Source organism: Myodes glareolus, chromosome 4 (genome assembly GCF_982192425.1).
Source record: "Myodes glareolus chromosome 4, mMyoGla1.1, whole genome shotgun sequence".
Lineage (NCBI taxonomy): Eukaryota > Metazoa > Chordata > Mammalia > Rodentia > Cricetidae > Myodes > Myodes glareolus.
This window is the reverse complement of record NC_142029.1, coordinates 43,120,310-43,146,015: the sequence shown is the minus strand read 5'-3', so window position 1 is coordinate 43,146,015 and position 25,706 is coordinate 43,120,310. Positions and strand designations below refer to the sequence as shown.

The window sequence follows — 25,706 nt, the reverse complement described above, 5'->3', positions numbered from 1 at the left end:
TGGTGTGAAAATCCAAAGGGTGAAGAATTAAATCAGTTTTACTTCTTCAATGGTGTGTGTGTGTGTGTGTGTGTGTTGTGTATGCGCCATGTTGTGTGTGCGCCAGATTGTGTGGGCATTCTCAGAGGCCGAAGATGGCTTCAGATTCCTTGATGCTGGAACCAACCAACCCTGTTTCTGGGACTAGAACTTGGGTCCTCCGGAAGAGCAGCAAGAGCCAGCTCTCTTACCCACTGAGCCATCTCTCTTACCCCTCCTGTATTTTTTAAATGTGTTAAATTCACAAACTGCAAGTGTCTTTAAATGGTTGTCTTCCCATTTCTACACGGGAGTCCCCCCCCAGAGGGCTATCTAACTAATTACTACAACTGAAAGTGAAGTACAAAATCCAGATGCGTGGGTAAGACTCTGGGTACCACATTCTAGTCTGCAGACAGGTCAGCCATACCCAGGAGGGCAGCCAGTCATGGTGCGTTCAACAAGGAGGTTTTAATGCTTAAGATTAGCAGAAGTCATCTTTTTGGTGGGTACGATTTTATATTAAATCTCTCTTAAAATACTGCCAGGCAGGATGGGACATGTCTTTAATCCCTATTCAGGAGAGAGATGCAGGTAGATCTCTGTGAGTTTGAGGCCAGCCCGGTCTACATATGGCATTCCAGGCCAGTCAGGACTATGACATAGTACAATCTGGTTTAAAGATTAAAAAAAAAAATCAATGTATTTATGCTATTGGTAATCATTTGTTTTTGTTTGTAGTGCTGATGAATCCTCACAGGGCCTTACACTAGGTAAGTGTCTAGAACTAAGATCTAGCCCCAGTTTTACCTGTCTTCCAAGTCTCATATTTACCCACCATAAAGTGAAAGGTTTTATATCAAAGACTACTTTTGAGTCGAACATCTCTGGAGACATAAAAAATAAAGAAAAATGAAATAATTAGAAACATTTAACGCCTACTAATACTTACTACAAAGTAACAAACAATGCTTCCATCTGTTGAAAGGTATCCACAAGAAGGAAGGCATTCAGAGGCTCTGTTCCAGATCTAGGAGGGTTCTGTAGCAAATCCATCCCAAAAGGGACATGTGAAATACCTTTAACAGCCAAAGACACGTGGCATGTCATACTTGAAAATGTAAAGACCGCTTTTCATTTAACATATGGCTTTCCATAAAATATGAAGTCTTGATTTTCTACTTCTAAACTGCCAACTTCCAAAGGATCTATGAGTCGATGCTGTTCTATCGAAAGTCATTACCTGCTCCCTCTGATCCCAGCCTACCTCTTCGTGATCACCTTTGAAAACTTTAAAACTGTGCCACTGTCAAAGAAGCTGAGAAAAACCGGCTTAAGGGCATCACATTCTGTATGAGGCTTAAAATGTCAGAGAGAACACCTGGTGGCAGCTCTAACATTTAGTGTTTAATCAATTAAGGGAAGGAAAATGGTGAGAGCACCAGCCGCCAGCCAACGACTTAAGACTCAGAAAACAAGACTCAGAAGACAAGCCTAGAGTTCTCAAGCTTTATAATGTGAGGTTCTGCTAGCTGCGCCTCACTCCACATTGAAATCAAAAAACCTTAAGCGCTACTGAATTAGAATTCCTTCACCTTTTCTTTTCTTTTTTCTCTCTCTCTACATGGGACAGTAACTCATGTAGCCCAGGCTGGCCTCAAACTCAGCAAGTAGCTAAGGATGACTTTGAACTCTTAATCCTCCTCCTGCCTCCACCTCCCATGAAGGGATGAGTTTATAAAGTGCTGGGGTTTGGAACCTCCTGCATGCTACACAAGCACTGTCCACTGAGCTGACATATATATATGACAAATATAAAGAATTCTCTAGTTCCAGAACTGTTTATAATTTTCTCTCCCCCGGTCCCCAACATGGGGAGAGATCTCGCTGGACAGTCCCGGACGGCCTGGAACTCACCGTGTAGATGAGGCTGGCCTCAAACTCATAAAGATCTGCCTGCCTTGCCGCTACCTCTCGAGTGCCGGAATTAAAGATGTGTGACACCATCTGGGGCTACAACTCTCGATATTTCTAGTTATTTTTCTAGAGAGCTGACCCATTTGCACTGGGCACTCGGAATGATTAACTTCTCGGAAGGCCCGTTTCTGTGGCTTTTTGTGAGAGATGAACAGATCGGAGCTTCTCAGCCTCAGAACGGCTGAGCAGAGAATCTCTGGACAGCATAGAGCCTTCCCGTCTCTCCAGCTGGGATACCCTATAAAACGTGAAGCTTATCCCCTTACACACTGTTTGTTGAACCACTGTTCAGAAGTATAGTTAGGAGAACACTCACTTGATTTTGGGAAAATTAAAATGCAGTGGCCACTTTGGACAATTTGAATTTCAGTAGACTCTGAAGTCGTCACTTGTAATAAAAAATTGGTAAAAGGTCAACAAAGTAAATAAATGGGGGGAGCAAACTAAATGAAGTATGGATTAACAAGATTTCATCTCATTTCTGAGGGTAGTTGATCAAACGAACAAAAACATCAGAAATTGATAAAAGACACACACACACACCTCAAAAGGACAAATAACATAGTCTATTTCTCTGAAGAATTCATGTTTTTATAAATTGTTTTCTTTAGCAAAATGAGCTTTAGTTTTCTAGACACCAAACCTTCACCTCACTTACACTAACTCCAAATGCACGGCTACCAGTCAGACGAGCCTGTTCACGGGAGAAATGTATAGCAGAAGACTATTTACTCTATTGAAGATATTAATATCATAATTCAGATAAAAATATGAAACCTGTCAAAAAAAAAAAAAGCTGTGCTTACACCCCTCAGGTTTGAAACTTACTGTGCTGGGAAAGATACTTCTTAAAATAATTTTAACAGTGCCTAAGGCCGCTCAGAGAGTCACACAGGAGGGGGAACAGAAGAAAGTACAATATATTGCCTGAAAGCATCTAGAAGAGTCTGTGGGGTTTCACTGACCTTCCCCTCTACACTCTACAAGTGAGGACCCCAAAGTCAACTCCCAAACACAGACATGCTACAGATGAGCATTTCCCTCTCCTTACAATTCCCATTCTTTTCCCTCTGGACTTGAGCCTCTAAAGTTTCTGGTTATACAATTTCAGTGGTGTTTAGAGACAAAAACAACTAAGTGGTTATATTAGCTTCCCCAAGCTGCTACAGCAGCCGCACTTGTACATAAAAAAAAAAAAAAACGGATACAGAACTGAAAATCCCCTGGGACAGAGAAAAGGCAGATGTTTGGGCAGGAGACTCCTTCAACTTCTCTCTCTCACCTATGCTTCCTGCAGTACGTGGGCCAAAGACGGCCGAAGAAGCACAGTCCGGCAACATCGACAGCAGCGCAGAATGGTACTGTGCAGATGCTAGCTTTAGGAATCACGTGTGTGTTTATGCATGTGTGTTGGGTGAGGGAGGTAGAGACCGGAAAACTGGAAAGCGGCCCATGAGGGGATGGAGGCAGGGGGTTCGGAATCAGGGTGGGGAGAGCAATAGAACCCACGTGGTATGAAAGTGAAGTGAGGATTCTGCGGAGGGGAGGGTTTATAAGCAGCGAAGTTTACAGGGGCAGAGGAAGAGGGAGACCAAAAGAGGAGGGCACCATGAAGAGAATCAGCCAAAACTAAATGTGTGTGAAAACGCCATTATGAAATCTGTTATATTGCATACTAATTCAACAAATGTATTTTAAGGAGAAAATTTTTAAATTAAAAATGCACACACCAGTCTCATTTGAACACATACAGCTCGGACGTGTTAACGCTACATATGCATATGACCTTCAAGAGAAAAATCACACCTTCCCCACAGAGCCCGCTACATAAACAACCTTCTCGCCCCTCGCTTCCCTAGCAGTCCATGAGCTCCATCCGAGCGTCTCAGCAACAGGTCTCCACGCTTACAGACTGAAGCTGCCGTTTAGGACAGAATGAGTTGCTAAGGACGTATCACTCTATTGCTTTTAATGTCCAAAGCTCTGGGTCGGGGGAGGAAAAGAGAAATTGCTTCTAAATCCCCAGTCATCCTGGCCACCTGAGTCAAACACAGCCCTCTAGCTTTTGGGGTAACCTGGTCGCTGAGTGGCCCTTTCACTGTAACACGAAGCAGCGTCCAGCTTTCCGATACTCCATCAGTAAACCTGCAAAACTTCAACCTTTACTTCCTGGTGGAATGCCAAAAGCTCGGCCGCAGCTCCAGACCAGTACAATGCCCAGAGGACCAGCTCTCATTGCAAAGCACAGGCTGCCACCTACTGGCCATGAGCCTTCCAGCACCACACACCCACGGTTTCAGAACAGGAAGAGCTTTCCCCGCATCTTGGTCAGCTTTCTATTACTGTGATAAAACACTGTGGCCAAAAGTAACTTGGAGAGGAAAGGGTTTATTTCACATTACATTTTAAAGCCCTTCATGAAGGAAAGTCTGGGAAGGAGTTCAAGGCAGGAATCTGGATGCACGAACTCAAGCAGAGACCACAGAGGAAAGCTGATTAGTAGCCTGCTTTCATACACTTGCCCGGGGTGGCATCGCCCACAGTGGCCTTCACCCTCCCACATGGATCATTAATCAAGAAAATGGCCCACAGGTGTGTCCACAGGCCAATCTGACGAGGGCATTTTTTCAACAGAGGTTGTCTCTTCTCAGATAAATCTAGCTTGGGTCAAGGTGATAAAAAATGAACACAGTCAGCTCATTATTCAACACAGTGTCTTCAACTATATTATTATAATTTTTAAGTCACTCTAAATTATTTGTGTCTTTATAAAATAAAGCCAAATGGACTTTTTCGGTGCCATGCATCAAGTATAAATATTTCTGTAAATACAAGGAAAACTATTTTCATAGATATACATTCTAAACGACTCTGTTAGTGACCTTTCTCCTTGCCATGACAAAACACCTGACAAATGCCACCTAAAGGAGGAGGAGCCCTTCCCTTCGTTTGGACTGAGTTTGAGGAGTCACAGCCATTATGGGAAGGATGTCACGGCGGCAGGAACATGAGGCAATTAGTCACATGGCATCTAGTCAGGAAGCAGGGTAATGAATCTAGATCTCAGTTTTCTTTCTCCTTTCTCGTCTTTTATTCAGTCTGAGACTTTCAGCCCATGGAATGGTACCATACATCCACATGCAATGTGGGTCTTCCTGCCTCAGTTAAATGAGAAGGGAAAAGCCCTCATGGGTGTGCCCAGAATTCTTGTCTCCTAGGTGATCCTAAATCCACTCAAGTTGACACTAAAGATAAGTCACCATACTGTGGGACTTTAACATGAACATTCGGGGTAGAACAGTGATGCCGTGGCTCTCAAGCTCAGGAAAGAGGTTAGAAAGAGAGAGATTAGAGGCAGACATTCGGAAGCAGCTAGTTTGTCAACAGCAGCGAATATGGATGAAACGCCCCAGAGAGAATGGATGCAGTAAAGAGTCACACATGTGATCTTGTGGGAAGAGCCAGAAAACTCTCTCCAGCTCAAATACATCACACTGAGTCAGACAAGAAGGGACTGCCCTCAGAGCATGCTGCTGCACCCCACAGAGAGTACATCAAGTTTAAGAAAGCAAAATTCTGTACCTTAAGTATTAATATATACAGACCTATTCAAATATGCCCCAGAAGCACAACTATTCAGATGCCCCCATGAGTATCTCCGGAAACACCTGAGCACTGTTTCCTCTCTCCTTTACGCTTCCCTACTTCCTAAAATAGTCTACAATGCATACACCTTTCTCCAAACTCAAATGTATGAAAGTTTTCTTTGATTTTTTTTCTAATGATCTACAAGTTTCTAGGAGTCTACAGTATGGAAGACAGCCTTTTGACCAATTTTTTCTGTCTCTCAACAGCTCACAGAACACAAAGTCAGGAGGAAGGAGAGGACTGGAGACCTGTCATCACTGGGAGAAAAAGGAACACACTGAACGTCCTCAGTACACCACATGGACCATGACACCACGTACCTCAGAGATGGAGCAATAGATACACAACTGTAGTTGGGGGTTTTGTTTTGTTTTGGTTTGTTTTTTTTGTTTTGTACAGAGACCTATTCTTACTTATGAATGTCTGGTCGTAGCTTGGCTTGTTGCTAGCCAGCTTTTGTAACTTATAAAACTTATAACTTTAAACTTAAAACTTATATATAACTTATCCTGCTTCTCTTTAACTATATTTTGCTTCAGGCTTTTCACCTATCTTTATTCTATATATCTTTCTTTCCTTCTTACTCCGTGGCTGGCTGTGTGGCTGGGAGGCCGGCCCCTGGCGTCCTCCTCTCTTTCTCCTTTTCTCACTCCTCCCCTTTCCTAGAGCCTAGATTTCTCCTCCTATTTATTCTCTCTGCCTGCCAGTCCCTCCTGTCCCTCTCCTGTTGAGCTATTGGCCATTCAGCTCTTTATTAGACCAATTAGCTGTTTCAGACAGGCAAGGTACCACAGTTTTACAGAGCTAAACAAATGCAACACATCTTTACATCACGAAACAAATATTCTACAGCGTAAACGAATATAACACATCTTAAACTAAAATTCCACACACAATAATTGTGTTAAAACTTTTAAGGGCCCTTGCTATTCAGCCTGAACAGACCTGAGCACTCCAGGGCAGAGGAGTCTAAGAATATGAACACTACCAACTGCTCCTCGGCCTAAATGTACCTGCTCTGCTTGCTCTGAGACTAGGTAAGAGTGAAAGGAAATAAACACAAGGCACCACAAAGGAGCCATTAGCAATAAGGGTAGAAGCACCTTCCTTAGCTAGTCATGGGGGTGAGCACTGCTAAACCAACCGAGGCCCATTCTGATGGTTCCACCTCTGAGTGCAAAGACAATGAAGCAGCAGATAGAAAGGAAGGCAGCTGAGAATGAACAGAGTGAGGAGGCTACGGGGGCAGCGATGGCTTTCAACGCCAACTTGGCCAGGCTACAATGCTATTAGTTTAGGCAAACACAGGTCCAGACCCTGTTGCGGAGCTATCTATTAGATATGAATAACTTTAAAGTTAGTGGCTCCAAGTAAAGAAGGCAATACTTCACAGCATGAAGTGAGTGGGCTCTCCCTGGTCACCCCAAGGTTTTAAGTCTGAGCTTCACAGCATGGAATGGGCTCTCCTTGGTCATCCCAAGGGTTTTAAGTCCAAGGTTTCCCAAACAAAACTGAATTTGGCTCCAAGATTGAACCACAGGAATCCTGCCAAGTGTCCCTAGAGACTGGCGAGCGCCCCCCTCTCCACAACCATGTGAACCAATATTGTAAGAAAGGCTAATAAATTTCCACCACCACCACCAACAGCAACAAAAATATACACTCTGACTACCACAGACAAATGGGCAGAGCCTTGAATTAAGGACAACAGAGCTGAGCTTGGCTACGGTGTGTGCCAAGAGGAAGCCTACCGCTCCTGGAGAGATGAATGATCTGACAGCTCACGTCATGAAATGTTCTGGGGTTTTGCAACCTACGACTTATGCAAGATAAACTACGTTAGAAGATTCTAGTGAGAACAGATTTGGAGAAATCCAGGCCAGAGAACTCTGCAGGATGTCCTCAAAATAAAAGGAACCCAACCAAACAATAATATAGCAATGGTACAGACATGTTTTATGTTTTCCAGATCTTTGAGTAAATATTCTGTTGAACGCTCTTTATACAGCTAATAACTTACCATATTTATCTCGTAAGCCAACAGTGCATCGGAAGACTCCACCAAAGGCAACATCTTCACCAAATATTACTGGAAAATGATATTCAGAGACTATATTTAGTAATCCCTAAATTTAAAGTCATGGCAAATAAGGAACTTAAATATTTAGATTTGAAATTATACATATACTCACATCTGTGTAATAAAAATGTGATATATATGTATATATAATATCCTTGTTTGCATAATTCATGCATGCACAAATAAGTATATACACATAATCCTGTGTATTTGTAATGCATACATGTGTATACACACATACAAACATATGTATAAGTAAGAATATATATATAAAGTCAATCAAACTTTAAAAATGCAGCAAGATAAAGACTAAGTTGCTGGGATAGAGAAATAGCTCAGCAGATAAGAGTGTACACTGAACCTGCATAAGAACCAAGCTTGGTTCCCAGCACCCACATAAGGCAGCTAGCAACTGCCTACAACTCCAGCTCCTGGGAGATCCGACACCTCTGGCGCCTCTATCCTTCCTGGGCGCTAGCGCTCAAATGTGCATACCCACACACAGACACACACACAGAACTAAAAATAAAACTACAAAATAAATAAACATGAGTTACCTATAAAATTTTGTTTAGAACATATGACACACTACACAAACACAATCAAATTTTACTCAGCCACAGGGCAAAAATAAAATCATGACATTGACAGGAAAATAGGCAGAACCTTAAATCGTTATACTGAGTAAAATAAACCAGACTCGGAAAGACAAACACCCTGCTGTCGCTCATATACAGAATCTAGATTTAAGTGTATGTGTGCATGGCTGCACATCTCTGTGCGTGCATGTGTATGCATGCGTGTGAATCTGTGTGTGTGTGTGTAACAGAAAGTTTATCATGAGAGAATTGAAACAGATCTTAAGGGAGGGGAGAAGAGGAGAGAGAGAGAGAGAGAGAGAGAGAGAGAGAGAGAGAGAGCTGACATTTAACTTGAAAGCAGGACGGGGGACTACCTAAGGGTAGGAAAGCAAGAGAAGGGAAGTGCTTGTGGGGAAGGAAACAAAACAGAACAAAGCAGGACACCTGTGGATGAAGCAGCTATAGTAAATCCCACTGCTTTGTATGGTAACTTAAAAACTGATTTTAAAAAACAGAAATACTAAAATGATTTCTTCCAAAACTGATTAACACATTCAATGTAAAAGTAATCATAAACGTGCATATATATTGTACATATTTATATAATATATGACATATTTATATTATATTTTTATATTTAAATATTATATATTTATATTATATACAAATATCTAAACAAAGTGGCATTTTTTGGTTTTTTTCCTACACACAGGAGTAGCCAACAGGTATCAGTCAGAAACCAACATATAATAACAGGGCCACACACGCTGCAAAGAGCCAGCTAACAAGGATACACGGGAGGACGTGTCAGAAACTAGTGGAGAAATGTATGTTCAGACTCTAAGTAGATCCTTTTAATAATTTGCTCGGGTCTCAGAATCTGGAAGGAACAAAACTGCATCCATGCACTAAGTTTACCTGCAGTGGGGTCTTTGGCCAATGAATTATCCAAGGCACTTGTTATTGACTGGAAGAGGTTCATTTTCTGAGTTTGTCCTGTGAAAAGTAAAGTTACATTATATCAAAAATTGTAAAATATGTAAAAAAAAAATAACCAGTTTCTTAACAGTTGATTATAACACAGCCAAAAAAAAAAAAAAGCAAGATGCAAATAAGTAACAGAATCTATCACAGGATTTGACCAGGTTATTTGCAGGGAAGACAGATCCATTAAAGATACAAGTGAAGTAAGCATCCAGAGACATGGGGGAGGTAAACCCTATGTACATGGGGGAGGTAAACCCTATGTACACTAAACAATGCATATAAAAAGCAAACAAATGGAGAGAAACAACCAATGGTGACACAGATAAAAGCTTGTAGGCTGTAAACATTTGTAGATTTGTAATTGTAAAAATTGTAGATAAAAGCTACAAATTTCGGTAGAAAAGAATCGAGTGGGAGCCAGAGAGTACTGAGGACACCAGACAAGTGTTATGAACTACGGGCATAACGAATGTTAGGACTGCCTACAGCAGCCAATGCACAAAGCCCGTGAAACAAAAGGCCAAATTGTTGCGCTTGGAGAATACTAAAATCTCTTCCCTGAACTTATCAAACTGAGGCCTTCCTATTGTCTTATTGCTTAAATATAATTCCTGTAGACTAATGCCCGTTTCCATAAATAGACTTTGGGAGGGGGCCACAAGACGTAATACAGGGAAGGAACTTAGATAGCGCCTCACGAACCAACAGCACATTGGAAGGTTCCACCGAAGGCAATGCTGAAAAGCGATGTTCACAGCATATATTTGGTAATCTCCAACTGTGGGTTGAAAGCTAACTGCTACGGATGGTTAGCTCCAGCACGGCTCACGGCGCTCTTGAGCGATACTGTAAAGCTTTCGCTGGGAGAATTCCTGATGCTGAAAATTAGGAATAAGCATGGCTTTGGCGCTCTGAGCAAACCAAATGCTGGTCAAGCACCACAGTTAGTGGAACTCTAGGCCACTCCTCTCCAGCAGCATCCAGAGCACAGGCAGACTTCCCATGAGCCTCCTGGTGAGCAGACCGGTCTTAACCTTAGCACATTATCTACAGCCAATTGCTGTCCTACTCTGGCCTTCCCTTCCCTCCACCTCCCCAAATCCATGCCCGTTCAGTCACCAAATGTGGGGCAGTCAGGGTCTAATGACCAGCATGGGTAATAACAGCTCCTGTTGGGTGGCTTCAACCCTCTGCCTGTGAAGTGCAGTCGCTAGTGCTTTCCTCTCTGCCCAGTCAGACTCCTCAGTGAGCTCTGGCCTCCCCCAGTTCTCTCTCAGCCTGGCCTCTGGCATGCTCACGCTTGACCTCGGGTATCTCTCTGATCACTTCAACAGTGCTGCATGCCCAAACTTCAGGCCTTGGCAGTCCCCTGTCAGAACACCTTGCCTCCCTCTGCATCCAGAATAATGGCCTGTTTATACTCCTGTCTCTGAAGACGGTAGCCACCCGAATCTGCGCCACCCTCCTCCCTGTACGGTTTGCGTGCCTCCGTACCTACCACAAGCTTGGGCGATGGCCTGGGGATTGAACAAAAGACACACACAAAGAGACCTGGGTCATTCGACAAGAGATCACCGAATGCCAATTTATTTAGCTTTCTGCGAGGTTAATATACCTTTGCCCCAGTAAAGGAGATACTCTTCCAGCCAGACGGGGAAGTGTGTGGGAAATTCCTCCCAGGCTGGGGGTTGGAAGCAGAGAGACAATGGAGAGGGGACCTGGCGAGGGAACTCTCCTGGGCAGGTGGGAAATTACCATTCCAAAGGTAAAACAAAGCCTACAGCTAAATCACCAGGCTAAAAGCAGAAGGAGCACAGAAATTAGGAGGAAGCTTTAGCTGGCTAGCCAAAACAGTCCTTGTGATTTGCACCTCAAGGAGCAGGGGGAAAACCCGGGGCCCTACAGAAGACAATAAAAATTCATTCAGAAAGTATCATTACATCACCCACATCAAAGAACACACAAGCATACCAATGTCCAGAACCACTTCATCAAGTATTTTTCCTCAGACTGCAGTTGTATCATTGACTAGTTACCGTGCTCAAAACTTTCTCTGCCCTGTTGCTCTAGTTTCCTTTACTGTTGCTGTGATAAACACCAGGACCAATAGCAATTTAGGGAGGAAAATGTTTACTTAATCTTACAGGTTATATAGTCTACCACTGAGGAAAGTCAGGCTAGGGACTCAAGCTGAGGCAGGAAGCACAGAGGAAAACGGCTTCCTGGCTTGCTCTGTGGTATCCTTATACAAGCCAGGACAACCAGCTCAGTCTTCCACAGCAATTAACAATCAACCAAATCCCCACGGGCCAACCTGATTGAGGCAATGCCCCTAGGCTTGGTCAAGGTGACAGCTGACATTGACCAGAAGACCTCAAAGTTTTCCAGTGGCACAAAACATCAGATAACAGTTTAGGGTAAAAATTTTTTCCCTAGTGACAATAACATATCCATTTCACACATGTAAGAACATACCTACTTCATAAATGTCACAAAGTAATACTTTGCTTATTTCTTAGGATTTTCATAGTTAAAAACGTAGGGAGAATAAAAACACCTTAACAGCTAGTATTATTTTTGTTTTAAATTTTGCTGACCATTTGAATTAATAGCAAATGCCCCCACTAGATATCCAACCCATATGTTAGCCAAGTGCTCCACCTTCCAGCTCCTCCCCCAAACCTCTTGATTCATCTTATCACATAGCTACTCAGTAAGTTGTTACTAGAAAAACAGTAAAAACATCAATAAAAATCACACAAAACTGAGGCTGGAGGATTGTGGGTTCAAAGCCACATGCTCTAGGCTATATAATAAGCTCCTATCTCAAAATAACCAAAAATAACAACAAAAATTACAGAAAGTAAATCTAGAATGTATTCTTGACTCTAAAAATCTTGCTTCGCCTTATGGGAATAATTTCAAGTCATTTATGTTTCAGTGTCAGCACACAAATTACATTTTCACTAGTAGATATTTTTGCCAAAGACTATAAAGTTTAGGTTTGGAGTATGCCTCAGTGTTATTTCAAGCTACAAAAGACAAATTTGATATGCCAACATCCACTTTCAATTCTTCTTAAAGCTGATGCGTAGGTGGTATGGAAGAAACCATACTATTCACAGGTACAACATTGTTTTATAATCTCACAGTGTAGCGGGCCTTGAACTTAAGATCACCCTGCCTCAGCCTCCAGATACTCTGGTTCTTCCAGCTTTGCCCTCTATTTGCCAGCTATACATCTGTAAATCCGTATCCTTCTGGAACTCCTATTAAAACACATCCCAAATATCTCCCCACACATTAAAATTGAGAACCCAAAACTAGACACAGACAGACACACACACATATATATATACACACACACAGGGTTTTTACTAAAATGTAAATGAAAGGGCTTGGATACAGCTCAATGAAAGAAAACCTTCCCAGCAAACATGCTTGGCTTCAATCACCAGCACCAAAAACTAACATGAACAAGATGTTAAGACTATAAATCCAACTGTGTGGCTCTGTGCCTGAGTGGTGTCTATGAAAGCCAGAGGTCAACATCTGGTATCTTCCTTCATTGCTTTCTCACCTGTTTATTTATTTTAATTTATTTGTTGACAGTATGTAGCCCTGGCTAATCTAGAATTCACTACATAGACCAGCTCGCCTCAGACTCACAGAGATCCACCTTATTGTGCCTCTGAGTGCCAGGATTAAAGGCATGAGCCACCACACCCAAGTCTGCCTTAATTTTTAGAGTCCTTCATTGAACTAGAAGCTTACCAATTAGCTAAACTGATAGCCTTAGGATCCTCCTGTCTCAGTCATGCTTCTTACTCTGACTTTACTCATGATATTTCTACTCCTACAATACTGGGGGGTGGAGGGAATAACCACATCCCTACAAACAAAAGGCCTTGGTTTACCCTGATCATCATGAGACCTGCACACCCTACTGTCCGAAGTATGGGATATTTGTACGCTGTGTAAAGAAGTGTTGCTGGGATTGGCATAATAAGAAGCTGAACAACCAATAGCTAGGCAATAGCGTATAAGTGGAACTTTCCTACAGTGAGAGAACTCTGGGGGATAAAGGAAGGTGGACCCACCAGCCAGACACGGAGGAAGCAGGATGGATAGTACCAAGATGAGGTAACAAACCATGTGGAAGACCACAGGATAAAAAATGTGGGTTAATTTAACTTATAAGAACCATTTAGGAACAAGCCTAAACTGAGGCTGAACTTTCATAATTAATAATAAGCCTCCATGTAGCTATTTGTGACCTGGAGGCCCAAAGGAAAATATGAATACATATGGCGCCCAACACCTGGCCACATACATCCACATAAGGCCTGAGAAAGGTAAAAAACACAAATGATCCTAACAAGCGGCTTCCTGGCACAGCTTCCTGGCAAACATGCTCTTGGGTAGACTCAACCACAGAACTGTGGCTTTTCTAAGAAGCCCTACTGTGCAGATGGACACTTGAGCAGCCAGCACTAGATACAAACACCTGCTACAAGCAGACACAAACATTCCCAGAGCTGGGGCAGGTAAAAGCAGCTCAGGGGTCAGTATCCACAATCATAAGGCTAAACTCTCAGAGAACCAAGGGGGTTAGAACCAGCCATCAGAATGTCATGTGCTAGGCAGAGGTTTGATGTAGCCTAGCAGTGAATTCAATGCATGAGCTAGCTTTTTGGAATGCATTCCCCATGTTGGGATGCCTCACCCAGTCTTGATGCAGGAGGAGGAGCTTAGTCCTGCCCCAACTTGATATGCCACGCTTTTTTGACTCCCATGGGAGGTTTGCCCCTTTCTGAACAGAGGAGGAGTGGATGGAGGGTACACAGGAGGTAGAGGGGCAGAACGGGAAGAGAGGAGGGAGGAAAAACTGTGGTTGGTATGTAAAATAAATGAAAAAATGTAATAAAAAAGAAAAAAACAAAACCTCTAAACAGATATATGCTGTATGAAGGCCACTTGTTTGTTCCCAGCTGCCCAGAACTGAAATAACCACACAGAAACTGTATTAATTAAATCACTGCTTGGCCTATCACTATAGCATATTCCTAGCAAGCTCTTACAAATTAAACTAATCCATTTCTATTATTTTATATTTTACCACGAGACTCATGGCCTACCAGCAAGGTTCAGGCTGGCAGCTGGTGTCTTTCCCCTCTGGTGGCTCCATGGTGTCTCTGCAGCTCCACCTTCTTTCTCCCAGCATTCAGTTTAGTTTTCCCCACCTACCTTTATTCTGCCCTGCCAGGCCCAAGACAGATTCTCTATTAATCAATGGTATTCACAGCATACAGAAGGGAATACCACATCAAATATTATGCTTAGAAATGTGCTGACATGCTGAAGAAAGAAAAAAAAATGGGTATAGAAAAAAATAAATGTTTAAAAATAATAAAGTCTTTAAAGAAAGAGTAAATCAATATTTAAAAAGACACATAAAATGGGAAATACATAGAGTCTCTGGATCCAGAATGGTGCTATGAATTTTTTCAATGCTAATGAACAAAAAAATAGTTGCTGAGAGGCATTGGATTACAGACATGCCAATTTAAAGAAACCTATAGATTTTAAGAGTGTCTTAACTTCAGAATGAATATGTTGCATTGGAGGAGAGATTTTCTTTTTGTTTCCACAGAAAACAAAAAGATATGGATTTCTTCAAAATTAATAAAGACCAGATTTGATTGGGGAAGAGCTGAAAATCGTAGCTACAGACATGAAGAAAAAGACAAAACAAGAACGACTAGAAGACAGGTGATGTGTGACCTGGTCTCTCACCATGGAACAGCTCTGAGACTGGAGGAGACATGATAAATCTTATTGGCTACAGAGTCCTCATGACATTATTACATGCCAGCCTTTCCTACGGCATGGGAAGAGGTTTGGTTATACAGTCCAAACAGATTTGTAAGACTAACAGATGCCTTTTATCAGCTCAAACAAAGAACAAAAAATCTTTAGCTGACATGTGCACACTGCACAGTCCATACTGTGTTAATGCAGATGTGTATGTTACCTTTAAACGTTTGTGCGTTTTCACAACAAAACAACCAGACACCAATGAGGACAAGTAGCCCAAGTGACCCAGCCTTTCGGAATTCCTCTGTTACTGTTTCCATAAAAATCTACATCCAAAGTATCTTCAAAGCTGCTAGCTGAGAGGTTTCAGCCTCGCAGGTAGGTAGATCCAAGATGGATGCCCCAATGTGGCAGAGGAGCACTGGGTAACTGTCCAAGCAGTCAGATGTCCCTGTGATTTCTATAATTTTAGAAGTTGTTTGCTCTGTACTTCCTGCTTACTAAAGTAATATTTTATCCTTCTTTGATCTGGTTAAAGACTAGATCATTATAGTTACAGTTTTCCTTGTTAACAAATTCAGAAAAAAAACTTACATACGAGATATAAAGTTTCTAAGTTTGAAAACGTAAAAATTTTAAGTTGTTAATCTAAGAAGATATTTTAAGGTCTAAAAAGATATTTTTAGGATGATAATACAAGTTATGATAAAAAATGGTTTAGGTATAAAATTCTGGACTCACCAAAATGGGATAGATAATAAAGTATTTTTTTCCAAGTATATGCCAAATACAAATGGATTGAACACTGTAAATGTAATTCTTACCTGATAATTCTTATTGCATACAGATTTACTATGTTAGAGTTAAAGCCTTTCCTTTTTATTTAGACAAAAAGGGGGAAATGTGGTGGGATATTTGTACACTGTATGAAGATGTGTTGCTCTGATTGGTGTAATAAAAAACTGAACAGCCAATAGCTAGACAGGAAAGTATAGAAGGGACTTCTGGGAAGACAGAGCACTTTGGGAAGAAGAAAGGGAGAGCCGCCAGACAGCAGAAGAAGTAGGATAAGTAGTATAGAGCCATGTGGGGAATATAGATTTTAAAATATGGGTTAATTTAAGTTATAAGAACTAGTTAGGAACAAACCTAACCTAAGGCTGAGCTTTCATAATTAATAAGAAATCTCCATGTTATTTGTGAGCTGGTGGCCCAAAGGAAAATCCAACTACAGTTTTCTCTGTTGATACAACACAGAATGACCATACTCAGGGCCTTAAACCTATTCAGTCTTGTTTCTACCTAAAAATAATGTTCCAGTGGCCTTTGCAGAGATAAGCCCTTGTCCCAGTTTACTATGTAGCTTAAAAGTCACCTCCTTGAAGTTGACCATGGCCACCAACTAAAACAGTCCCTTTTCCATGTGAAATCAATATTGCTGAATGAAAAGCATGTGCTGCACATGTGAAGGGCAGACAATTGGTATCTTCATTAACAGCCATAATATGCAAAGTTTTAGCACTACTCGTGAGGCCTTCGAGGAAGACACAATGGGGTCGGAAAGTTGACTCTGCTCTTGACCACACTCTGGAAGGCCACAAACATCTCTGAACCTCGATGTCCAATGAACATAACACCATCTATCTCACACGACTATTGAGACGGTAACAGCCCACCACACCTGGATAGAAGCAATTACTCAATAATGGAGGGTAGCGTCAGCACTGACAGGAGAAAAGACATCGGGCACAACTTTTAAAATAGAAAAAAAAAGAAAAAAGGAAGAGCATGAACTAGTGAGCAAATATATGGGAAAAAATTCCTCAGCAGAAGTGAAACACATGCCAACACAAGGTGCCGTGGTTAGCACAAAAGCGCAAGGAACCACCTGTTCCTGGGACTCCCAGCATCAAGCCTAACACAGTCTTACATCCTCCCCTCTTACACTTCATACAACAAACACTCTTATACAGACTGAGCAGAAACCAGGCATTTAAAGTGAACATTTAAAAACTCCACTAAACCATTCACATTTTGAGTGAGAACTGGAATCTCAGGGGCTCTGTCATGGGGGGGGGGGGGGGGGGTCATGCTCAGGGAATGTATCTTTATGCATATTTTGTAACATTGTGAAACCACCACAAGTGCATGATGGTAAACTTGCCTGTTACTGACTCCCAAGTTGTCACATGCTGAGTTAAATATATTAGTGACATTCTTACTCAGCCCTTAGCTCCCCTTGTTATGAAGTAGCTATTATCATTAATCCCTTAATTACAGAAACATTGAGGCCTGTACAAGTGATGACTTCAAAGTCTCAGGTGATGGGAGACAGACAAAATTCAAGACACGGAGTCTCACTACCGAATTCTGCAGGTTATCAACACTCTACAGCATTACAGGAACCTTGCTTCAGTTAATGCAAATTGGACTTGTGTTAAAACTACAACTACGGAAAACACAGTGAGCTGGAAGAATGAACCTCAAAAGGCTTAGCAGCATTTACAATGAGTGGTACCAAACACATTTTTGCTTTCTCTAAATTATGCCTTTTGTCTGTAATATGCTTGTAGCATTTTTATAATAACAACTTAGAGACATGACCTCACTCGGATTTTAGTAATTTCACAATTGTGGAAGGGTGAATTAATAAGACCTGTGCTCTATTTCTCTATTACTAGGCCAAAGTTCTTTGCTGTGAAGACAGTATTGAAGGCTGGGAGGGAAAAATGCACTGCTATTCATCATTCTAATCTACTATTTCACAAAACTGGGAAGAAGAATCAGTAAATCATTTCCAAATGCCTTTCATTGCCTTATGTAGAGTGGCAGTTCTGAAATCCAGCTTCCTCGATACACAACTTTGGAGCGACCTGCCATGAACTTCTATCTTGTGCACTCTTGAATAATCTGTTTGAAGGCTTCGGCTTATCTGACCGCAAAGCAAAAATTAAGACATGGCATATCACATTAAATTAAAACTTGTCCTATGAACCATAGGAGACAGGGAATGTAAATTTCGCCAATAGCAAGCTCTCAATAATTACTGTTCACAAATAACACAGGCTTTCAAATATACCAGCCCCAGCGGGGAAGAAGTTATTGGACAAGAAAACAGGACAGGTGTCCTTACTCTGCAAAGAGACCTGGGATCTTAGGCAAGGACACAAAACTTGCAGGAGAAATAGTCTGAGTGTAACAGAGTAGCACATAAAAAGCCCGACCCCTCCCCTTCCCCTTGCTCTTTCCCATCACCTGTGTGGATTACCTCTGCTCCGCCAAGTGACAGCAGAGTCCAGCAGAAGTCTGGATTCTTTCCACCTCTAGGCAGAACCTGTTTCGTGACCTTGAGAAAATTAAATTCTACTATTGACTCCCTAGGTTTACTCTTCCCTTCCAAGGGGGAGGGGAGGAAAAAGAAAAAGAAAAGTCTTTTACGGGCTGCTGCCTCAAGTTACTGACCCAGTCCTGGTAAGGTAATCCTAAAGGGCCTGATAAGGAAAAGCAGGGGTGGAGCTCAGAGAAAAGAGGGACGCTCTTTGGACAATTCTAAACCCTCAGGGCCTCGCAGAAGGCAGGGTGCCCTCTCACCTATCTTGTAGTTGCCTAGGGGTTGCATCTGAAGGGAAGAGTCACCAAGAAAGAGCAGCAAGATCGAAAGCGGACCCGAGGCGAGGATGGACTCGGGATGCAGGAAGATCGCCCGGTCTCACCATACTGCAGGGACTCCGGGTCCGGCTGAAAAGTGAAGTGGGCCACCCGCCGCTTCTGGGTCGCGTCCTCGCCCCCGGGTTGCAGGAAGTCTTGCACCAGTCCAGAGCAGCGCAGTCCGCACCACCTCCGCTCCGCTCCAGGAGCTCGGAGCCGCAGAAGCCCGCACGCCCGCGAAGCCACCGCCGCCATCCCCGGGTCTCAGGCACAGCAGCCCACGCTGCCGGCAGGGAGGACGGAGAGGCGTCGCGGGCCTCCTCATTGGGCGGTTCCGAGGGGCGGGTCCGTGAAAGAAACCAATCGGAGATGGAAGTTCGGGGGCGGGGATGGAGACGCTGTGACCTGGCAGCCTGAGCAGACGGAAGCGGGACCTAAGGCCCTGCAGCTTGAGATGCGGTCCCTGGATGTGGAGCCACCCACACCGAGACTGGCTGTGTCCTTATCCACTATCATTTTTACAGTGTCATTTCCAGTAGCTTTTGCTTATTTGGCTTTTCGAGACAGGGTTTCTCTGTAGCTTTGGAGCCCGTGCTGGAATTAACTCGTGTAGATCAGGCTGGCCTCAAACTCACAGAGATCCACCTGCCTTTGCCTCCGGGGTGCTGGGATTAAAGACGTGCACCACCACCCCCTGGCCAGTATATATAGATTTTTAATTGATTTTGTTTTTCCTTATTTAGATAATAGCAAATAAATAAATAAATATAGAAATTTCTAACTTCAAATCCACTAGGAATTCTTGTCCGGGTACATACAGTAAGGCCTAATGGTCTTACTCTATGTAAGTTTGAAACGTGCAAAGTTGTTGAATAACTAATTTAGACAAAATAATCAGCTTTATAAATTTTAATTTAAAATGTTTAAGTGTTTAAAAGTATATATCCTCCTTGGTCATGAGTTGGCAGATAGCCATAAAAATCAAACACAACACGGACAAACAAGAAGGTGTTTCAGCCGCAGAATGGTTCCAGAATGGAGTTAGATTCTGGTGACGAGACTGAGAAGGAAATGAGGAGGAAGGAGCCATAAAGGATCATTCCTTTCGTAGTATTTGGGACCTCTAAACAGATCTTTTGTTTGACTAAGAAACATGGGACAGAGTAGAAAAGGATCTTAATGTTCAAAATGGTACACAAAGGAGTCAGCTTAGACAATAACACGCATGCTTGCAGAGGTAAGACCAGATGGACCCAGAGGACCAGAGGTCACCAGATGGGTACAGAGAAGGACAAGCATCCAAAGCAGGTGTGATGGGCTCAAAGGCTCATAGGCTTGAAAGAAAGAAAGGTCTTCCAGGGAGAGAAAAGAAAAGTCAACTAAGCAGTGCTCATAGGGGCTCACAGAGACCAAGGCAACAATCATGGAGCCTGCATGGGTCTGGCCTGATCCTCTGCACATACAATATGGTTGTGTATGGCATTCATGTGGGACTCCTAACAGTGAGGGTGGGACTCTGACTCTTTTACCTGCTCTTGGAATCCTTTTTCTCCTTCTGGGTTGCCAAGTTCAGCCTTGACATGAGTATATATGCCTATTATAATTGTAACTTGTTAGGCCAAGTTCAACTGATATCCCTGAGAGGCCTTCTCTTTTTTTGAAAGAAAATGGAGGAAGAGTACAGTAGAAGGAAGGTTGGGGGAGGGGACTGGGAAGAGTAGAGGGAGGGACACTGTGGTCAGGACGCAATGTATGAGAGAAAAAATAATTTTTTTAATAAGAGACCCTTTAAGTCACATTAACAAAAGGGGAAACAGAAGAAAAAAGAAGAGGAGGAGGAAGAAGAAGAAGAAGAAGAAGAAGAAGAAGAAGAAGAAGAGCAGGAGGAGGAAGAAGAGGAGGGGAAGGAGAAGAGAGCAGGAAGAAGAGGAGGAGGAGGAGGAGGAGAAGAAGAAGAAGAAGAAGAAGAAGAAGAAGAAGAAGAAGAAGAAGAAGAAGAAGAAGAAGAAGAAGGTGACTAGCTAAGAAAACCAGGAAGAGAAAGCCAGTAAACAGCATTTCTCCATGGCTTCTGCTTCAGTTCCTGCCTCTAAGTTCCAGCCTTGAGTTCCTCTCCTGACTTTCCTGAATGATGGAATACAAGCTAAAAACTAAAATAAATGCTTTCCTCCCCAACTTGCTTTTGGTCGTGGTGTTTTGCTACAGCAGTAGAAACCAAACTAAGACAAAAGTATTACTCATAAGAAAGCAAAATAGCACAGACACCTTGGGAGACAGTTTGGTAGTTTCTTAAAAAAAAATTGCATATATGATATAATCTATTACTCACATGTTGAATCCCAAACTAACTCCAAGATAAACCAATTATATTTTCTTTATTATAAGGAGCAAACTCAAGAAACAGAAACAAGAAGTCCCACCTCAGTTGTGTAGTACAGAAACCACACAGAGAGAGCAAACCCTGGGTATGTCAGCATTTTTGTTTGGGTACCCGAAAGGTCATTACCCTAACCTGGTCCCACCTCTTAAAGATCATTGGCTGACAGAAATTCCCCATTAGTTTCCCATTTGTCTAAATAAGAGAGTTCTAAACCCAATACAAATTATATACACAAGGAACATATATCAAGTGTAAAATAAAGATTACAACCAGCATAAACAATATTAAGCAAGGAACACATGCTAAATGTTTTAATAAACATTCTAGTCTAAAGAGTCTAAGCCTTGCATTGGAAATGGCTTGTCTAAATCATAAGAGGAAGGTAACCATGACTATCTATTCTTCAGCCCCATCAAAGGCCTGAGAAGTGAGATAACATTACTTGAGTAAGCAGAAAGTGCAGTCAAGCAGCTTTCAAAGCATGCAGAATATGACAGAGACAACTGGCTACCTGAGCAATCACTCAAAGTCTCATTTGCAATGTTGAAGCAACCAACTTTGGCGAATGGTTTTGACAGATCATTTTCAGAGGCAAAAAAATTTTCAGAACCGTCTTACCCTGTCTTGGCAAGGTTTGGCAGTTCTTTTCCTTGTGTCCTGCTTATTCAGTCCAGACACCATGTACTTTGTCAGTGGTCAAGGCATGGGCAGTTCCTTGACCAAAGGCCAATTGTGCCAAGAAGAAAACAAACTCTAAGTGATGTGTCTTTTGTGCTCAACATTCTCTCAGAAATAGATCGGTGCTGTCAGGAACAATAGTGTCTTGATGTCAATAGAACCCTAAATTATTTAAATGCCATATTTTACAGATCCTTGAAGTGATTGAAGATTACCTACCTTTGCAGAATATAATCTCTATGTATCTAAAGAATCTAATTAATCTGGATATAGGTATAACAAAAATGAGTGACTATTAACCTATAATACTTAATACCTATATAACTTAAAAACCAAGACTTCATATCAGAATATTAAATAATCTTTACACAACTATGCAGTTAAGGAAGATAACCACCTCAAAATGTAAACAATGTATAAGTATCTTGCTACAGATAGAAATATATAATGCAATTTGATAAATAAACCCTAAAAATTGACTCAATATACAAAATGTCTTAAACAGAGGTAGAAACATGCTTGCATACAATCTGACAAAATAACTTTACATAGATATACAAATATTGTAAACAGAAATAACAAATATAATCTGAACTTGTATCAATACACAAGAAACTATACTAATGTAAATTATCCATAAAAATAGCTCACAAGTATTCACTCTATTGCCCACTATTATTATTATTAGTGTGAATAAATCCACACTAAATTACCTATTATATCTGGTGAGACATGTTCTCTACAGTAACTGGTACTGATTGGACCACGTTTGACATGGGAGCCTGCAAAAGGCCCCCAAGGAGTTTTCTGATGGTATCAGGTTGCCTTGTCTGTCTTTTGTCGACTTACATTTATTGGTCCAATGTCAGACATTGCCACACCTCCTACATATAACCAGAGTCTGAGTCTTCCTATTTTTGCTATTTCCTGAGGAGATATTATTTCTAGAATTTTTTTATCTACAATCCCTCCTCAGATGTCCTGTTTTACCACAATTAAAACATTTGGCATTTGGTGTCTCCTACCCAAGCCTCAGTACTATAGTCAAATGTCTCAACATTCATTGTATGCAAGATCCATTCATTTATTGGTACTGATCTGACCTTTAAAGGCCCAAGGATCCGTTTGCATTCTAAGTTGGTACTTTTCAAAAGCTAAAGATTTAATTAGTACATGTCTAGCTTCTGGGTCTGTTACTCCTATTTGTACAACTTTAGTTAATCTTTGTAAGAAGTTGGTAAAAGGTTCTCTCTGACCTTGTTTAACCCTAACATATGATTTAGTTCTCTTTTCTGATTTTTTAATCCTGTCCCAAGCATTTAAAGCTGCTGTGCTTCATAGGAGCAAAGTGTGTTCATCGTAAAGAGCTTGATCCTGAGGATCAGAGTAATATCCTTCACCCAGAATTTGATCTTGAGAAATCTCAAGTCCTTTTGCTTTTTCCTGTTGTTTTAAAATTTTTGCTTATTCTGCTCAATAACACTTCCAGAGAAGCTGCCATCTATCTTTTAGGACCACTAAGATTAATTGGAGCCAATCTTGTGGAGTTGCCTTATTGCTTGAAATATATGTTTTGACCATTTCCCTAACAAACAGTGAAAGTAGGCCATAATTAATTATTGCTTGTTTAATTTCTTCTAGATGACGCATATGTATGGGTTCTCATGTATATTCTTTGACTACCTTAGGGTACTTGATGCCAGATGGTCTTTTTGAGGAGATCACTGTACTAAAACTCCAGGATGGAGTTAGAACTCTGGGTAAGCCATCCTGGAGTTTGGGACATACTGACGATGCTAAATTCTGTCTTTGTACATTTTGTCCCTACTCATCAATTTCGGTAAATTTTTCAATCTTTTCAAATCTTTTTACCACTGCCTTTTGTAAAGTCTGGATCTCCTTCCAGTGTCTTGTTCTACTGCCCTCACTGAGGATTCCAAGGAATGAAGCCTGTTTCAGTAAAGATAATATCTCATTCTTGGAAGTAATTTTTATAGTGTACATATTACCTTCCTGGAGAGACATCCTGTCTGTCAATCTATTATAACTGTTCAACAGATTCTGATTAATACATTCAACACCACAAATTCTCTCAGACAATGTCTCAGCACCCTTCATCATTGACTGGGTTCTGTCTGTCAAATTGGTCATGTCCTTCTCCAGAGTACTGATTTTCCCTTTTAGCTAGTCATTATCAGTCTATAAAGACTGTATCATTTCTAAAAGTGCCTCATTCTTGGCTCTATTGTCAAACTAAAAAAGCTGTTGAATGTTCTTGCATTGTTAAACTGTCACCTTGACCTTACAAATTATCAATTTGACCTTCTAAATCTCACTTGTAACAAGTTGGAGTAGATGTAATAACCATTACCAGCCAGTAGGTGTCACAGTTGTAGCCACATGGCTGGCTTGAACAGTTAGAATTGGTTTTAGCGAGCATTAGATACTGAAAAAAATATGCTTAAATTAAAAGCAGTTGTTTAGTACAAATCACAGACTATGTGCTCCATGGAAATCTCTGCCTGGGCAGCAACAGCACAAGGATGGCAAGACAGTAATGCCCACAGAGACACCCAGGGAAGGCCATCACCAGCCTGAGCTTCTGTGTTGTGCTGGGGAAGTTGGACCCAGAGTAGCTCCAAGACACCACTGAGGCCAGAGGCTGCTGCAGAATGGTTACTCAGGGCAGCCCTGCAGGGATGGTCTGTACCCAAATGCACCACATGGAGCCTGGCAGCAGCTGGCGGGAGCTGTGGGGGGTCCCATATCCCCAAGCCCCATGTTGGGCACCAACTGTTGAAGGTTGTGGGTCAAAGAATCGCAAGCTAACTCCAAGATAAACTGAATATATTTTCTTTATTATAAGGGGCAAACTCACAAAACAGGAATGAGAAGTCTGACCTCAATTGTGTAGCATGGGAACCACATAGAGAGAGCAAACCCTGGGCGTGCCAGCATTTTTCTCCGGGTACCCAAAAGGTCACACCCAAACCTGGTCCCACCTCTTAAAGATCATTCATTGGCTGACAGAGATTCCCCATCACTCACACCTCTTGATATTTTCTCAAGTGACTTAGAAACTCAAGTCAACACAATTTTGTTCTGTTTTGTTTTTCTTTTATAGACAGGGACTCTTTAAGCCTGGCCTAGAACTCACCAGGTAACCAAATATGACATTGAACTCAAGTTCTTTCATCCCCTGCCCACTAAATGCTGTGATTATAGGTATGGGAACCATATATAGCTTTGTACCAAACATTATGCCAGCTTTGCTTGTGCTCACCAAACTTGAATGCAGACAATGTGAATTTGAATCACAGAGCACAAAAATAGACTATGCTACTTTCAGGCAACAGAATACTGTTCAGCACCAAAAGTAAGTTAAATGCAAATGAAAAGGTGACAAGTTGTGAGGGTTGTTTCAGTTGTCAACTTGGCTGTATCTGGAATTAACTAAAACCCAAAAATGGCTGTGTTGTGAAATGTTTAACTATGTAAAGGTGTGTTACATTATGCTGTGTTTAATCATGTAAAGAAGTTTTACCTTGTCTGTCTAAGACACCCGATTGCTCTAATAAAAAGCTGAACAGTCAATAGCTAGGCAGAGAAAGGATAAGTGGAGAGAATAAATAGGAATTTAGGCTTGGGAGAGGAACGAGAAGAAGAGGAGAGGATGAATGAGGGAGAAAGAGATGGACACTCCTGAGGCCAGAAGCCAGGCAGCCAGCTGGTCAGACATGAGAAGCAATGAAAGTAAGACAGAAGGAAGAAAGGAAAAAAAAAACCAAGGCAAAGGCAAAATGTAGATGAAGAGAAACAGGTTAAGTTAAAAGAGCTAACCAGAAACAAGCCTAAGGTAGGCTGAGCATTTATAACTAAGGAGAAGTCTCTT

At 41.7% G+C, this 25,706-nt stretch overlaps 1 protein-coding gene across 2 annotated transcripts in view; it reads right to left on the bottom strand.

Moving 5' to 3' along the window:
- The window catches only part of Bckdhb (branched chain keto acid dehydrogenase E1 subunit beta), a 185,155-nt gene extending 166,110 nt beyond the window's left edge, over window positions 1–19,045 (bottom strand). The window contains exons 1-3 of one of the 2 annotated variants that reach the window (XM_048435762.3): window positions 18,822–19,045; window positions 9,223–9,300; window positions 7,664–7,732 (exon numbers count right to left, since the gene is read on the bottom strand). In XM_048435762.3, coding sequence (XP_048291719.3) covers window positions 7,664–7,732; window positions 9,223–9,300; window positions 18,822–19,011 — 337 coding nt within the window. In that variant the 5' untranslated portion in view covers window positions 19,012–19,045. Of the gene's footprint in view, window positions 1–7,663; window positions 7,733–9,222; window positions 9,301–18,699; window positions 18,737–18,821 lie in introns of those variants that run through there. The other variant, XM_087905446.1, reaches the window with a different exon arrangement.
- Between the last annotated feature and the right edge of the window lie 6,661 nt (window positions 19,046–25,706).